The 18,215-nt window shown below is 32.4% G+C and overlaps 1 protein-coding gene across 1 annotated transcript; it reads right to left on the reverse strand.

Annotated features, from left to right (window-relative positions):
- Positions 1–37: 37 nt before the first annotated feature.
- Positions 38–8,034, reverse strand: LOC128389059 (zinc finger protein 608-like). The gene is given in 7 exon segments (XM_053348567.1): positions 38–1,905; positions 1,908–2,388; positions 2,651–3,065; positions 3,165–3,353; positions 3,509–4,597; positions 4,826–4,979; positions 7,291–8,034. Coding segments are annotated over 7 exon segments (4,131 nt in total). The 5' UTR covers positions 7,570–8,034; the 3' UTR covers positions 38–381.
- Positions 8,035–18,215: the final 10,181 nt, after the last annotated feature.

Consider the following 18,215-nt stretch of genomic DNA (forward strand, 5'->3'; position numbering starts at 1 on the left):
CCAATGAATCGCGATTCAAGACTAAATTGTTCAACTGTTGTTGTTGTTTTTCATTGTAAATGATGAGAATCACTTTTTTTAATTAAGTTTGTATTATTGATATAGTTTACATTTATGCAAGAGGCACCGATTGATTTTTTTTCATGATTTTTTGTTTTCATTTTTTTATGCAAAAAAAAGGAAAGAAAATTTTTTTTTGTTTACTCTTTATGTTGATGGGATTGTGTGTGAGAGATAGATAGGGAAAGAGAGAGAGAGAGATTTGATGAGTTGTGAGTGTGAGTGTGAGTGAGTGTTTTGTGTGTGTGTTGTCCGTAAGATGCGTTCAATTCATTATAATGATTAATTACAATCACTGGTTTAAATTATTATCTTGATAAATTAATTTAGATGAAAATGGCTAATATCCAAGCCAGATGATGAACCTGGTGGACCATGATGATATCTTAATTGTGGATGAAGGTAAGGTGGTCCACCGTAAGGGTGACCCATAACGGGTGGATTCATTGCTCCAGGTCGGAAAATAGGGTGGTTTGGATCGAAGGGCATATGAGCACCAAATGGGCTATGGGCTGATGGATGTTGAAGGTAAGCTGATGAAAGATAATAACTGTTTGTAGGAGGTGGGGGTGGTCCAGTTGTCTCCATTGTTGGTTTAACACCTTCATTTTTATTCTGTTGTTGTTGTTGTTGTTGCTGCTGCTGCTGCTGTTGCTGATGGTGATGATGGTGGTGGTGGTGATGATGTTTATTTCTATCCTTATTATTATCATCATTGTTTGACTTATGATGATCTTTCTTTGAGGATGATGATGAAGAGGAAGAGTAAGACTCTTTAGAGGAACTAAAAGATGAATTTGTTGATGATGAAGGTGGTTGATGATGATGATGGGCTGCATTCTTAGGACTAGATATCGATGAAGAACTTGCGTTTGAAAGAGAAGACATCACAGAATTACTTGAGACAGACATTGGAATTTTACTGCCTTGTGGTATATTCAAAATGGAGGAGGAAGAGGATGATGATTTCATTGATGAATCCATCTTATTATCACGGTTTAAATGAGAATCATCTCTTTTCAATGGGGGTGGACCAGAATTACTACCACCACTACTTGAGGTATGGGATGATGATAATCCTGATAGAGATGGTACCCTGGGCGAAGGATCTTCATTCTTTGAATGGTCGACAACATAAAACCTTTTTATGTCATCTTTTGATTTATCATAAAGCGGATCGTAAAGTGAATTAGGATAGTTAGAAGTAGAGACCATCATTGATGGACCCACTAATGGACCACCTTTACTATTACTACTTTTAATTAATTGAGGTTCTACTGTTATATCATGATTATCTTTTAACATGGTTCCTCTATTACTAATATCAGAGTCCATCTTGTCTTTTGATGAAATATTGGTTATTAACATGGTATCAACTTTGGAAGTTGGTGTTATCCTAAGGTCTCCCGAATTTGTCCCTAAACCTGATGCTTTTGTCGCTAAATCAAGTCCCATAATTGAAGGAGATGATTGTCCTTTATCATTAGTTCCTAATTGTGATCCTTCTTTTAATTGATGGTCACCTTTTTCTATTAATTTCATATGCTGCTCCTTGTAAAGTCTCTCCTGTTCAACTGTAGCTCTCTCACATTGTTGCTTATAAAGTGGATCTGTTGCTAATAAGTGCATGTGATAAGCGGGATCCATTGAATATCCTGGATAACCACCAGGCATGAATCCATAGGGATAAGAGAAAGATCCTTGCATCGAGGGTGGTGCATATTCTTGACCAGTGGACATTGAAGGATTGGTGCTATTTGAGGGGATTGTTAAGGTTCCTTTTAAATTATTAGGCGGAGAGGAAGAAGAGGAAGAAGATGATGTTAAACTGTTTCGGGAAGAAGAATTTTATCATCTCTTTTTTTATCGGTTAAATCTACAGTGTCTCTGGGTCTTCTTGGATCGGTTGGACCAGAGGATCGGGATATTTCACTTTTCTTAATATCTGATGTGTTGACACTTTGCTGAGATGACACTGAAGAGCTTACAGATGATAATAATTGCTGATTTGATTGTGATTGTTGTGTTTGCGGTTGTTGAAGTGTATTTGTTATTTGTGGAGGTGATGGGTTGCGATTTTGTGGTTGAGAAGATTGCTGTGAAATAGATGTTGATTGAGAAGGTAACAATGTTGGTTGAGAGATTAACGATGTGGATGATGATGATGAAGATAATGATGATGGCTGCGTTGATAAAGTTGATGCGGATGGAGGAGAGGGTGACGAAGATGATGAAGATTTAGATGAATGAGATGAATTATTTGATGATGAAGGTGGTTGATTTGATGTAGATTGGGGTTGAGGTGACGGATCTTGATTTTGTTTTTCTCTGCAAAGAAAAAGATAAATTAATAGAGTTGAAACAATTAAAAATTTTCATTTATCATCAGACTCAAGATAAACTATAGAAATCACAAGAGATGCAAATATTTAAGATTGACTGATGATTGGCCATTGAAAAATAACCATCAAAGGTCATCAAATATCTCAATAGGTATATAAAAATCTTGGAGTAGAAATTTTTTAAATCGTTGAGTTTAATGATGATAGATGAATAGTGTTTTGGTTTCGCGGTGGTGTATCCAACTTACGAGTATGGCGGTTGTGATGCGGCAGTTTTGTCACCAGGAGATGATCCTACGGGAAGAATGAAGGAAGTTTGATTATAAAATGGATAAATTCCAAAATTATTTGAAGCTGATTTGGTGGAATTTTCAGAACTGGAAGTGTTTACTGAAGCTACTGGTTCTTCAGTTTTAACACTGGGTTTAACGCTAAGTTCAGTTTCCGTATCGTTGGCATCAGAAATGTCTGAATAAGCAGGGCTTCCAACATTTTCAATATTACACGCATCAGAATTTGAATTATCTACAGGAGATCCACATGAATTTCCTGACGGAGATGTATCCATTGGTACTTGTTCACTAGATGATTGGCCAGCACAATCAGCGTTCGTTCCCAAAGTATCCAATGAGTAACCAACAACTTTTACTTTGATTCCAGGGACTGGAAAGGACGGAAAACAACAAATTAAAGGAAATTAGCAAAGGAAAAACAAAACAATTAAAAGTCAGAATTTAAAAGACAAAATGATTCAATACAAACCTCCATCAGAAGAGCCTTCGTGCTTCGATTTTTTATCTTTATCTCTATCGCGTTCACGATCTTTGTCCTTTTTCTTTTTCTTATGTTTTGATTTTTTTCTCTTACCATTATCGGACTGCGAATTTACATAGTCCACTGACATTGGTTTACTTGGCAAATGCTTTAACGGGCCAGTATTTGATAAGTTACCTAATAAAAAGAATGAAAAGAAAATTGAAGAATAAAAAAATTCATTGAAAGATTAATGATAAATGAAAATCCTTCTCCCTACAACCCTAAGGTGGTTTAGTGAGGGTAAAATAGCTAATAAAATGAATAAATTAATGATGAGAAATTATTATTACCTTGCGAACCCGAAGATGGGACTAGGAATGTGGCACTAGGAGTACTACTTGTAGTATGAGATGTAGAAGAACTTGTAAGTCCTGAAGAGGTTGTTGTAGATGAGGTATTGTTGCTGGTTGATGCTGTGGTTGTGGTTGTTGTTGGTGGTGATGGTGATGTTGTTGGTATTACAGTGGATCCGTGAGAGGGAGATGAGGAAGAGGGTGAATATCTTGTATCCATTGGAGTATCATTTAGTTCATCACTCATTGGTGATCCAGCTGAAGTATTGGCAGTTTTAGGATCACAGATAGGCTGAAAAGTTACCGATGACTCTTGATTAGCACTTTCTGAACTATTATTATTATTCCGATTTGCCTCTTTTGGGTCACTGGTGGTACTCTCACTATTATTATTATCATTAGTTGTAGGTCCACTTTTGGGTGCATTTTTAGACGATGGACTAGGTGGTACACTTGAAGTTTCGGTTGTAGCTTCCTCACTATCCGAAGGCAACACTGAATCTTTAACTGATTCGGGGTCTGTTGAATCGGTTTCAGTTTTATTTGTTGATTCACTTAAACCACTATGGGCACGGGTTTGATGATATTTTAATCCATTGATATGCTTGTACTTTTTACTACAATTTGGCTCTGGACATTCAATTAAAGCCAGAGGAGGTGCATGCAAGGTTGGTGTTGTTGGTTCACTTGAAAACACATTGGGTGTAGGAGTATTCCGAGATTGGGAACGATTACGTTTACTACCATTTTTAGCTGATTCGGGGACTGGACTTAATTCCAGGTCTGGTCGAGATTTACGTTTACCATTTACACTTGTTGGTGCTTCACATTTTACTGGACTTGCGGGTACCGTAAAATTTGAATTTGCTGTTCTACGTCCTTTTCCATTACGTAATTTACTTTGAACACTACGTAAGTCAACTGAAGTTCTACCTCGTTTTGCTCTGCTATTTTTACTTGCTTTAGCTTCAATATCACTTGTCGGAGATTCACAGAAACGTGGTGGAGCCCAATCGTGTTTAGTACAGTCCAATAAAGTACCAACATAAGTTTTACCTCTCCATGTAACATTTACAACTAAGACACCTAAAGGAACAAAATTTAATCAAAAGAAAAAACAAATAAATTAGCAGAGGAAAAAAAGAGTAGACGTAAACTTTTTTTATCGCAGAAAAAAATATACACAATCAACATTTGGGATCTATTTTCTTCTCCATCAACAAAGAGGGAGGTAAAAGATAAATAAACATAGGAAAAGAGAGAGAGAGAGAGAGAGAGAAATAGAGAAAGATAAAGATAAATTATCAACTTTACCTCCTTCGGTTTCTTGCCAGACAATACCTTCCAAGGTAACACTGGTACCTGGTTCGCAGGGTCCAAGACAATCGGGTTCAGTTACAGTACCTACACTAGTACACGTCGACATGTGCCTCACTTCAGGCTGACTCGGTGTGTTTGCTTCCATTGGCTATAAGTGAGAAAAATAGAAATATTCAAAGAGAAAATAGAAAAACAACTATTAATACACAAGTAATAATATGTATTCGTCTTTTGCATGTTCTCAAAGTCTTAAAACTAAGAATAGGGAAGAAAATTGAGAAAAAAAGAACAGAATAAAAACTAGTAATAAAAATTTTCGAGTTAAACAAAAAAACTTAACCAGAAAAATTAGTTAAGACATTGTACATGATAACTCGAGTGGGGAAAATATATTATAAATACAAAGAGAGAGAGAGAGAGAGAGAGAGAGAGAGAGAGAGAGAGAGAGAGAGAGAGAGAGAGAGAGAGAGAGAGAATGAAATGTAATCAAGAGAAACTGTCACTTTGTTGTTAACAAGAAGAGATGAGAGAAAGAGAAAAAAGAAAGAAAGAGAAGGAAAAAAGACAGACAAAGACAGACAAAGAGTAAAAAGAGAACTAGAGAAAGAGATGGAGATGGAGAGAGAAAGAAAGAGAGAAAGAAAGAGAGGAAAAATAAAAGATATACTAGGTTTTGTATAGTAAAAATTGAGTGAAAAAGGAAGTTGTGTCAAAGTGAAGAAAAAAACACTCAGAATCAGCGAAAAAATTATCCAGACTAAATCCGATAAAGTGAATTGAGTTGTTGAAACAGGAAAATCCTACAAGTACTTTAAAGAAAGTGCTTTTGAAATAGTGCCTTTGATGTGTTTCTCTTTCCCTAACTGAGTATATGGCTGAGTGAATAAGGAGGAAAGAGGAGGTTTGATGGGGAAAAAAGCCTAAAGACCCAAAATGTTCACCATGAAGACAAAAAATGGTTTAATAAGAAGATTAAGATTAATGTTTTAGAAGAAAAAAACCAATCAAAAACCAGATTGGAAAGCAAATGAGAGAGATTAGTTGGAAAACGAAATGCTAATGATTGGTTAATTAGTCCAGCCATTCAAACATAATCGGAAGAGAGATCTAATTGATAAGTAAACAGCGAAAAAGTGAAACAACAAATGAACTATCAATGGATCTAATGGTGTGAATTCTGACTCTTTTTCTTCTTCATCTTCTTTTTTCCTCTTCTTCTTCTTGTAGCAATAGATTCTGAGAGTGTGTACAAGAGATGACTCCACATTCGCTGCACAAAGCGAGAGAGAGAGAGAGAATGATACTAGACACAGAAAATAGAGAGGGAGAAAGATAATGAGAAAACCTCTCAATGAGGGAGAGCTTGATGGGTACCACCTTTTTTTATGTTCTAACTAGAAAATTCAACATTGAACAGTTGAAGATTTGATAAGATGATACAAAGCAAGAGAAAAAAAAACAAGAATAACTCTAAGCCTGAAATTAACTTGTTTACTCAAAGGAGTGATCGGTAAAGCGAGAGAGAGAGAGAGAGAGAGAAAGATGTTGGGACATAATGCATAAATCTAAAATAATCCTTCGGTGGCAAATAATAAGACAGAAATGGATGGAGATACAAAAAGAATAGAAAATGAAGGCGAAAAAAAAGATGCTGATGAGAGAAAGACGATGGCAAATTAAGGTTTGAACGAATAAAATTGGCAACAATTAACACTAGTGGTGGTGAAAATGAAGAATTTTTGTTTAGAAAGAAAATATCCTGTTGAACGAGTCTATCTTTTCCTCTCTTTCTCTCTCAATGAGAGACAACAAACCACTAGAGATGCTGATTAACAAGAACATAGGGCATAGAAGAAGAAGAAGATTATGATGATGAGAGAAGAGAAAAAAAGAAGCAGAAAAATAAGGTATATGCTCTTCAAACAAAGAATCGATGATAATCACTTTTGGTATGTGTATTCTGCTGAACATTTATATCCAATTTTGAAACAAATTACTTTTCTCATTGTAGAATAAACATCAACTGTAAAAACAATGGAAACTATGTAAAAGACACTTCATTTAATCCAATAGGGCAATCGTATTAATAATGAAGATGATGTGTAAACTTGTTTTGCAGTTGTAGAGAGAGAGAGACAGAAAAGAAAACCAAGAATTTTGTTTTCTTTTTTTTTCTTCATCATTTTCTATTCCTTATAGCAAGAGGAAGAAGGCGAAAAAGAAGAAGATGATGTAGAGAAAAAAATAGAAGTAGAAGCAGCCATAAGACAAGGAGAACATCTTTGTTGAGAGAAAAGGTATATATATGTATGAGAGAATAGAGAGAAGAGAAAATGAAGAAGTAGAAGGAAAAGAAAAAGAAAAAAGAGAAAATCTTATACATAGAATATAATACATATTCTATTCTCTTATAGCATATATAATATTTTTTTTCTTCGTTTTTTCTCTTGATACTTTACCCTTGATATTTCTGATAAAGGCGAAGAAGATGCAGAACCGTTGGGTTGGCTATTGTTTTTCTCTATGTCTGCATCCAAGTCAATTATTAGATCACCAATACCCAAATCCCATTCATTATAATCTTCATCAAAATTGGTGGCAACACTTGAAGGTGCTGTGGTTGAGGAGGCAGTTGGTAACACAGATTTTGAGGCTGATGTTGGTGGAGTCGTTGTCCTTGTTGGTGGTGGTGAAGCAGATACGCTTGAGGATGTACTTTGTATTGATCCTGATGTCATGGCAATGACATGGCAATGATGGAAAAAAGGAACAGATGATTGTTACTAATTACCACCTCAGAAGAGAATAAAAAGAGAATAGGAATTAACAAAAATATTCTGATGTAATCCAGTGTTGTGTAAATAGAGAAGAAGAATTATAAGTGATAATAGAGAGAGAGAGAGAGAGAGAGGAAAAGATGCACACACACAGTCACACTAAAAAGAATATGAGATGATGTTATTGTTGAGATGATGAAGATCCAAATACACACAAAATTTAAAGATTAAAAATGTTAATCAATTGACTCTTTTTTTCTCTTATAATATTTAATTTTTTTTCACAGAAAAAAAAACACACACACAGAAATGGAGAAGATGGAGAAAGAGAAAGAGAGAAAAGTAAGAGAAGAAAAAAGTAGGAGAGAGAGAGAGAGAAAGGAAAAACACAGAGAAAGAAGCGAAGAGAGAAAAACACAGAGAAGATGAAGAAGAAGATGATGATGAGAAAGAAAGACACAGAAAAAAAGAGAGAGAGAAAGAGAAAAAGAGAGAAGGAAAGAAAAGTAAGAGAAGAAAAAAGGATGAGAGAGAAAAGAAAGACAATGTTGAGGCAACAACAAAGAAAGAAAGAAGAAAACCAAAAACTCTACCCAACACCAGGTGGCGTTCTATTCGAATTAGTGCCATCTTTTGGTGGAAAAAGGAACTAATAAGGATGAAATTTTTCCTCGAAAATGAAAGAGAACAAATTTTTTTCTTTCTCTCTCTTTTTTGCTCTTTCTTTTTTTTTTACCAGTAGACATATTTTGATGAGAAATGAGTAGAGAAAAGGTAAGAAGAGCAGGGTAACCATTAACCAGCCTGATAGGGTGTTTTTCCTTCCTTCAAGATGAAATGGACAAAAGGGATGAGAATGAGATCGAAAAACTTTTCTTTATTTTCGATATTTAAATGTAATTGTGACGCCATGTTGGTGTTTTTCCTTCGATAATTAACTTCAGTGTTAATGTGATGTATCTTTTTTCTGACTCGTTTTCAATTCTTTATGATGATAGTTATCATTTGCTACTACTACTCAATCTCAAAGGGAAAAAAGAGTGTAAAAAAAGAGGAGGAAGATGAGAAGAGAAAAGATTTTCTTTTTCTCATCTTTTCATCTTCATGGTGATGATGATGATGATGAAGAGTAAGAAGCAATAACAACAAAAACAGAAAAATGAGCAGAGAGAGAGAGAGAGAGAGAGAGAGAGAGAGAGAGAGAGAAAAGAAAGGGAGAAAAGGGAAGTAATGGAGAGAGAAAAGAGAGAAACGAAAGAGAAGATGGAGAAATTGATGGTAGTGATGAAGATGATAAGGATGATAGGATAAGAGGAAGAAGATGAAAAGTCGATGTTTAAAAAATGATGAGTAAAATGATACAAGGTAATCAAAGAGGAAGATGCTGAGACAACACAAACAAACCCAACATTTAAATTCAATGTTAACTAAATATCCGAATGCTCATTATCAATAAACTGTAACCTTTAAAAAGTAATTGTTGTAGGAAAAAAAAGATGATGTGAAGATTAAAGAAAAGAAAGAGAAAAAGAAAGGGAAAAGTCTGAAAAAAATTTTCTTCATCTTCTCAAAGTAACAGTCGAAAATGGGGCCAACATATAAACATTATTATTATTGTTATTATTTTGCACCAAGGAAGATGGAGAGAGAGAGAGAGAGATGAAAAGAAGGCTTGAAGAGGAGGGAGGGAGAGAAAGAGAGAAAGAAAGAGAGGAGATGAAGATAAAGAAAGAGAAGATAAAATAACAAAGAAAACAGTAGCTAAAGTTTAAGCTTCACCAGCAAAGCGGCCATGATGTTGATACTACATCAACGTGACCTGACCTGACCTGGTCTTAGGTTAGATTCGGGCTTCAACAATAGACCTTCAACAAGAGCTCAATTTTTACGAACCTCAGAGAAGGAGAAAGAAGAAGAGAGAGAAAAAAAGAAAGAAAGAAAGAAAGAAAGAAAAAGAGAGAGAGAGAGAGAGAGAGCAAGGAAAAGTGATAACCTAGAAAGGAGAGAAAAAGAAACAGAAAAATACATAGAGATCTGAAACTCCTCTGGTAACAATGATAATATTATTTTTCGTGGGTCCATAGACAGACACAAGATGATGATGATGATGATGATGATAGGGATGATAAGGGATGATGAGGGAGAGGGAGAACAAAACCAAGGACACTTTCCTACTTGAATGAATCAATAACTTACTAGGAATCTGTTGTTACCTCACCTTGTTGTTTATTATCAAAAACCATAGACTTTCAATGTAACTCTGGGAATGAATGAAAAATATAAGGTAACAAAACGATGATGATGATGATTGTTATTATTATTTACTATTGTTATTATACATCATGATTATAATCATTGTTAATATTAAACGACCCTATGAGATTAAATTGATAGGATAATTTTTATCATCATCATCATTATCTTGTGATGATAATCCGATGATGAAAAGCCACAACAATTTATAAATACAGTTGATTGTGTTACTTTTTTTATATAATGTTATCAATTTTCAATGTTAATAATATACTAATCATATTCCCATTGGAGTTAATTTAATTCATAAAAGATATGACATATACCTTAATCAACTACAATTGATCAATATAATTATTACAATTGATTAACATGTTAATCAATTGACTTTTATTGTTTTGTTCAACTCTCTCTCTCTCTCTCTCTCTCTGTTAATTGTTGATTAACTACTATTATCATCATGATTATGTTGATTGTATCACCTTCAGCTATGATTATATTATCAGTTAGATTTGTTTCAAATTCTGAAAAAAATTACAGAGAAAAATGATAAATATGAAGATGAGGATAAAGAAGACATTTAAAGAGATCATGTGATACCCAATCGATTATCTTAAGATGAAGAGGAAGATGAAGAGGAAAAGGAAGATGATGATGATGATGATGAAAAGTAAGAGTAAATTTGACTCAGTAAGATGATGGAGAAAAAAACCTTAGGTTTGCCCTTGAGCACGTAGCCGTGAAGAAGATGATGAGAGAAACTAGAGATCGATAGAAAGAAAGAAGTAAGAGAAATGATGAAGAGAAAGAGGAAAGATAAAGTAACTGGTTAAAAGGGAGTAAAAAAGAGATGAATCTATGAGAGAGAGAGAGAAAGATGAAGATGAAGATGATGATAAGTTGAATGATGAGGAACCAGCTAAATGGTTATTGAGGTTGATTGAAAGGTAAACACTTTATTGATATTGTTAGTTGATTCTAGTGAAAAAAAGGTAAAAATATTTTCTTGGTGAAAAAAATGTTCATTTTCATGAGAAAAACTCGGATTCATTTTCATGGAGACTCATAGACATGTAATGTAATAATAATCAATGAAAATGATAACTTATTATCATTTGGGTTGTTTTTCAAGCTCAGTTTCAACAGGGAACAGTTTTTTTTTATGCTTCATCTTCATGGAAATTATTTTGTTGTTTTTGTTGCTAATGATGATGTTGATGATGATACTATGGGATGAGGATGGAAAGCAAAGGAGAGGAGAGAGAAAAAAAACAACTGAAAGATAATGATGATGATGAGAAGTAAAAAGGAAAAAGATTATATCAAAGAGGAGAAAGTGAATGAACATGGAGTAGATGATGAAGAGAAGGAGATTTTTTCTTCTCAGCATCTTTTAGTAGGGTGGGAGGAAGAGAACTGCAAAGATGATAAAGACAAAGAAGACAAGTGAACATGAAGCAGAAAAAGAGGAAGAAGAATCAAAAGAAACTGATGATACCGAAAATGTCAAAGACAAAGTAAATGATGTAGAGAGAGAGAGAGAGAGAGAGAGAGAGAGAGAGAGAGAGAGAGAGAGAGAGAGAGAGAGAGAGATCATGATGACGATGATGAAAATCTCATCTTCTGAATGTTGACTAATCCTAATTCATAAAACTTTCATGAGGTAACTTATCATGAGCATCCCTCTGATTCATGATGCTGAACTTTTTGTGATCACTTTGTTAACTTTAAAGAGCCTTGAATGACCATCGATGACCATGATTTTAATGGTGGAAAAGTTGATTGAGAAATGAGAGAGAAAATAAAAAATGGTCACTCAAATTTTGAGGATTAGTTTTAATCACTTTTGTAACATTGATAAACAGTAGCTATCATCGTCTTAATCATCATCATCCCTGATAATTATCATCTTAATCATTTACACTTTCACCTTGTTTTCATTTTATATTTTTTTTTAGTAATAAACAATTTAAACTTTTCAATGTTTCCATAATCAAGGATAATGATAATGTTTACAATTCTGAACCTTTGTCTTAACCTAAGGCCCACCCAGTTACACCTTGAAGCGATAAAGGTAAAACCATGATGATGATTATGATGATGATAAAGATAAGAGGATGATAGAGGGATGATTATCATCCTCTTATTTTTCTTTTCTTTTCTTCTTCATCATCATCTTCTTATTTCCATCTAAGTTTATCATTGAGACTCGAAAAAACCAAATTCAATGATTAACTTTTCCCAATTGAACCTCCTCTTGATTTCTGTTAATGCTTAATATTTGAAACTTTTTTCATTTTCTTCACAATCAAAGTTAATTTTAATCATGATATTCACCTTAATCATCATCATCATCATAATTTGACTATCAATTAAAAGGTAAATTGTGTATTGATAATGAAAAAGAGTAAGAAAAAGTTTGTTTTTTTTTCTTACTTCGAAAAAGTTGAAAAAAGAAACAAAAAAAACTTATATTACCATTAAAGTAATCAAATGATGATGATTACTAACCGATAACCTTGTTCAATTAAAAAATCTATCATGTATTATCAATATTACCATTTAATTGCCTTAAGGGTCAATGAAATTATCATCTTAATGATTAAGATAATGTTGATGATGATTAGTACTGAAATGATTAGCAATGGAAATGATAATAACTTTTCAATTCATCAGATGATAAAATTGTGTTATGTTGATGATAAGATGATAAGAAGAGGAAAATTAAGATGCAGAGGTGTTCATCATCCTCCTCATCCTCCTCATCATCCTCCTAATCCCATTGCTAATCTTAATCCAAATCTAAAAAATCTGAAAATTCATATGTAACATATGAATTTTAAATCGAGTGTTTTTTTTATGATTTATCATGATGATGATAATAATTTAAATATTGTCAACATTGACATGATTTAGTTAACTAACTAACCAATTGCTGGGAAAAAATAAATTGTAAAAACAATTTACACTCAACTATTAGATTATATTAACATGGGTTATTGATTGGAAATCAATTGCAAGAAAAAAACAAGTCACTGTAACTTGTAAAAATAAACATTGACTTGAATTGAATGATTATGATGATGGTGCTGGTTGGGATGAGGATGATAAGGATGATGATGATGATGCTACTGATGATGCATAAATGTCGTGCTTAAATTGCATGTTAAATGTTTACCTTTTTTACTTGCAAAAATAAAGGTGAATGAGTAGACCACTGAGACGTGAAGAAAATATCATTTCCATGTTAAAACCACTTCTCTTTCATGGAGTAAGTTATCAGGTAATATAATAAGAATACAAGAATATCTTCAAGAGGGAGAAAGTAAATGATGATGATGATAAACCGGCTCTTCCTCTCTCATCATCATCATCTTTTTACTCAGTTTTTTTTTCTTGCGAAAGAAAAAAAAATCAACCCAATCCATTGAAGGAAAAAAAATTATTTATATTCATATGAATCTCTTGCAATTGACAGAAAGTTTTTCAATTAACTAACTAATTCAGTTGCTTTTGATTATTGTGAATAAACAATTTAATCAATTTACCTTTTAAATCAATAATTTCCTGTCTCAAAGCTTGTTGATTATTCAATCAAGGTGAGAGACATGAGTTCAGGTAAATATTAATTCAACTGTTTAAATGTCAATGAATTTGTAGTTGTTATTTTATTTTTTGTTTCTTTACTTGTTGTTGATCATTTACAAATTGCTCCTACTGAATACTAATGATTAATTAATGAATTTAAAGTCTTACAATTTAATGATAGTAAATTTAAGTTGTTATAATCATTCAAGTTAACACGATATCTTAAATAATAATCAACAACAATTTATATATTTAAACATACACACACAATGTTAATGATAATATAAATGTTGAAATATTAAATTATCTCATCTGAATCTTGAACAATTAAAGTTAACAATGAATATGAAAAATGGTAAATTGAATATTTGTTTTTCCACCTTGATGATGATTATATGATTTAATTTAATTTCTCACTCTGTGGTTTATTCATTGAGAAAATTTCTTATTCAATTAGTTAGTTAATTAACAATCAGTGACTTTCATAGCCATTGTAATTTAATAGCATCAGGTCATCATCATCATCATCATCATCAAGTTATCATTTGATTGTTTACCAGCGATTTGATTGATGCCTATTTTTGCACGAACTGTAAACAAATGATAAAGATGATGAAGATGATGAGGATGATGAGGATGGTGAGAGAAGTAAAAATCTCTCTTCCTTTATCATCCATTGATGAACATACAAAACTTTAACAAGAGTAACTAGTAAATCAAGTTTTCCACAATTATAATTATCGTAATGTTAATGAACAGCAATCAAGATGATGATGATGATGTTGTTGTTTTGAATTTGTAATTAATATTTTTCACTGGTAACCGATGGCTTCAGGCCAGCCTTTATTTTACGAGTTGGCACTTACAATTTACACGAAACTATTATAACAATTAACAGAAACATAACAACAATTTAACAATGTGAAGACATTCAGAGGGAGAGAGAGAGATAGTTAATTGTTTACTCTCTCTCTCTCTCTCTCTCTGATTGTGATTAAAAGATAATGATAATTATGATGATAAGTAAAAGTGAAATGGGAATCACACAATTTTGATTAGTTTGTTTTTATCAATTGTTGAAAATAATCAATGTTCATATATTTGATTGATTCTCAAATTCTGGTAGCTTAATTGTTGCTGATTAGCTGAAGCTCAATTAACCATCAATCATGAATATGATCAACATTTGATGATATTGAAAGTGATTAATTTCATTTAACCTGAGGCATGATTCTGAAAATAATAATAACAAACATATTAACATGATGGTAATCATTTCAAGTGATTACACTTGATTAGTAATTTAATCAACAGTAATCAAAATGAAAATCACATTCATTATCTTAGAGAGAAACAGTTTATCAAACAATTAAAATAATTATCGATTGTAAATAAAGAATCAAGTTTTTTTTTCTCTCCAAGTAATACAATTAACATAACAATTAACACTTATCGATAATTATCATCGATATTTGTAACATTGTATTGATTGTTTTCTTATTCTTAATTATTTCATAAAGGTAGCAATTAAAGATTCGTTTATGTAAATTAGATTAATAAGAAAAGGAGAAAAGAAAAACTTTCCAAACAAAAAAGTTAGAACTTTTTTTCACCTCGAATTTAACTTGTTCACTCAAGTTGAACTTCTATCTACACTTTAACTTACACAATAAACAACAACAGCAATTGTAGTTGATAATATAACAAGATATATGTGTCTTGGTATTATATTTATGAAAGGTAACAAAGGTTTTCACAGGTAAGTTTTTATTCATGGTTTCAAGGTAAATAACAATGGGAAAAAAAAGGTAACTCAAAAAGTTACTCAAGTTAAACGAGGTAAACAAAAGGTAAAGGTAACATAATATTAAGATTTATATTGATTGTATTTGATACTTGTAACCACAGGAAGATGATGATAATGATGAGGATAAAATTTAAAACGTATTCCTGTTACCTGAGTGTGTATTTTTGTTCATTATTATTAAGTGATTATCATCATCATTATTATTATCATCTTTGTATATTCTGTCTCTGTCTCTTTCTATTTTTTTCTGTCTCATTTCAATCATCATGTTAAATGATGTTGATGAAATGACTTCTCATCATTGGGGTGGGATGAAGATGGAAATACATAGTTATATCAAGAAGAGGAAGACGAAGATAGAGGTTTTTTTTGCTGCTTTAAATGAGATGATGATGATGATGATGATGGTCTTTTCTTAGCTCAGTAGGATCTCTTATGAATATACATATACCTGGAGTGGGCCATTACATTTACCTTTGCAAGAGCTTACAAAATGTAATAACAACACGCTGAGAGTATGAGAGTAGCTTGTGAAGAGAGTGAACAAAATACTTACCTTGGATGATATTTTCTCTCTCTCTCTCTCTTTATTTTTCTTTCTTTCTCTTCCTTTTCTTTCTCTTCTTCTCTTCTTTCTTCTTCTATTTCTTCTTGTGTTACTTTCTCTTTGCTTTTACCTTTTTCCAAATTGCTGCCTGTTACCTTTACTTTCTTACCTTGATTGGATTACACTGAACCGTGAATAGCAATTAGCACTTCTTGAGTATCTTAAGATGTTGTTGTTGTTGTTGTTTATTGCCTCGTGTGTGCTGTTTAACCTTTAACACCGTGCCAAGAATTAACAATGATGATGATGATGATGATGATGATGGCGATAGTGATGATAAAATGGCTCAAGTTCTGGACACACAAAGGACTAAATGGACATTAGAAAATTTTAAGGGAAAAAAACATTTTTTCCTTTGTCAAAATTTTTTTTCTCTTTCTCCTTGAAACTTGAAATTGAAAAGATGCTCACACTTGACCATTGGTCATTTGGATTCTACTATTATCTTGCTAATTATATTAATACATATTTACATAAGTTACATCAATTACAGTTCAAGGGAGAAAGTGATTAAAGCAAAAGGATGTAATCTAGATGAGAGATGATAAAAATGAAGAAAAGGAAATTGTAATGAAAAAATTTTCTCTTCGAAATTCATCAAAATTGATCTGGGATTTTACCCTTGAGGCTTATTCTTGAGGCATTTTGTCAAAGACAAGGTACAAACCTTTATATCCATCACTTATCATCATCATCATCTTCATCTTCATTATCTTGTAGTAACTTTCATTGACTCTCTCATCTGACATGATTGAGAAAAAGTGAAAGACTTACAATCCATTTAAAGAGAATAAGATTTTTCTTAATCTTTACCTTCATCTTATTGTTATCGTATTATTATCATGATCAACATTTGATGGAAATTGATTAATCAATAACAACGCGAACAAATTATAAATTCAAATATCAATCAATTAAAAATGCAACAATCAACAAACGTTAATCAACAATTTAAACTACTGAAAAAAAAAGAAAAGGAAAACTTGAAAATCTCAACTAACCAAACAATCAGATAAATTTCATCAACAATAGTAAAGGTTCATTGTTGATAATGATGATTGAGCTTTCATTCAATCATTTACTAGTAAATATTATCATTTATCTTCCTTCATCATCATCCTCATCATCATCTTGTATCTCTCTCTCTCTCTCTCTCCCTCTTGAAAGTGTTGAAAAATTGTTGAAAATTGATTGCAAAGTATTATATGTAAAGGTGAAAAAGTTTTTTCTTTCTTACTAGAAAATGGAACTTGTTTTTCCAGTTATCATCATCATTTTGAAGATGATGAAGATGATGAGACTATGGAAGATGATGAAAAAAGTGGCAAAACAAAACAAGCAACAATAACAGGCGAAAGTAAAGGAACCATGATGAAAGAAACGATATCATGTTGAGTTACATTTATCTCTTTTCTACTGAACAAGAGAACTTTTTTTTTCTCCATCATTATTATCTTTTAGTAGAAAAAAAATCATCTCCCTCATCATCTTCATCCACAAAACTCTTTAACTTATTTGCTCACTCATTTACTCTCTCATCATCATGTAAAGTTAATCAAACGTTGATTGAAATACTATTGAAGGTGACAATTTAAATCCAATGAAAGGTATTGATTTGTCTCAATGAATTTCTGTTTACCTGTTAATCCAATAATATATTCATTCAGATTTCGTCATTAACATTGTAATAGTTGGTTGATTGTTAGAGGGGAAATGGGATTGATAAATTATCACCTAATTAAAGTAATTGAAACATTATAATTAGTAATATTTGATTGGCACGATGGTTCAATTGAATTTCATTTATCTGATGATTTATTTGATTATTAAGGCTAATTGTAAATTAGCTGGGTGATGATTTTTTTTTCTTGTTTGTTTCATCGAGATGACCATTGGTCAGTATGATAGATTTTTTTTTTCTTCTTCAAATTTAACTGTTGATGGTTATTTGTTGTTTACTTCATAATCTGAGCTTCAAACTCCGTAAATACTTTTCTCATCATCCGTGAAGTTTCAAGTTGTTTTTTTCCTTTCCTCATCCTCATCATTGCTTTTCTTTTCTTTGCTTCTTATTTTTCTCTTTCTTTTCTTTCTCTTCACTTTTTAAAGTAAAAACCACAAGCAAGTAACAAGATGATGAAGAAGATGAGAGAGATAATATTCGAGGGAGAAAAGGAAAACCGAGCAAGAGAGAGAGAGAGAGAGAGACATTAGCGGGAGAAGGTGAGATTGTTGTTGTTGACTAGACTCTCTCTCTCTCTCTCTCTCTCTCTCTCTCTCTCTCTCAGGATAATCCATCTTACTTGGGTGCAGCCCTCCTTGCAAACCTGCTGATTATGGGGCCTAATTACC

The sequence above is a fragment of the Panonychus citri genome, unplaced genomic scaffold (assembly GCF_014898815.1).
Source record: "Panonychus citri isolate SS breed McGregor unplaced genomic scaffold, ASM1489881v1 Contig00104, whole genome shotgun sequence".
Lineage (NCBI taxonomy): Eukaryota > Metazoa > Arthropoda > Arachnida > Trombidiformes > Tetranychidae > Panonychus > Panonychus citri.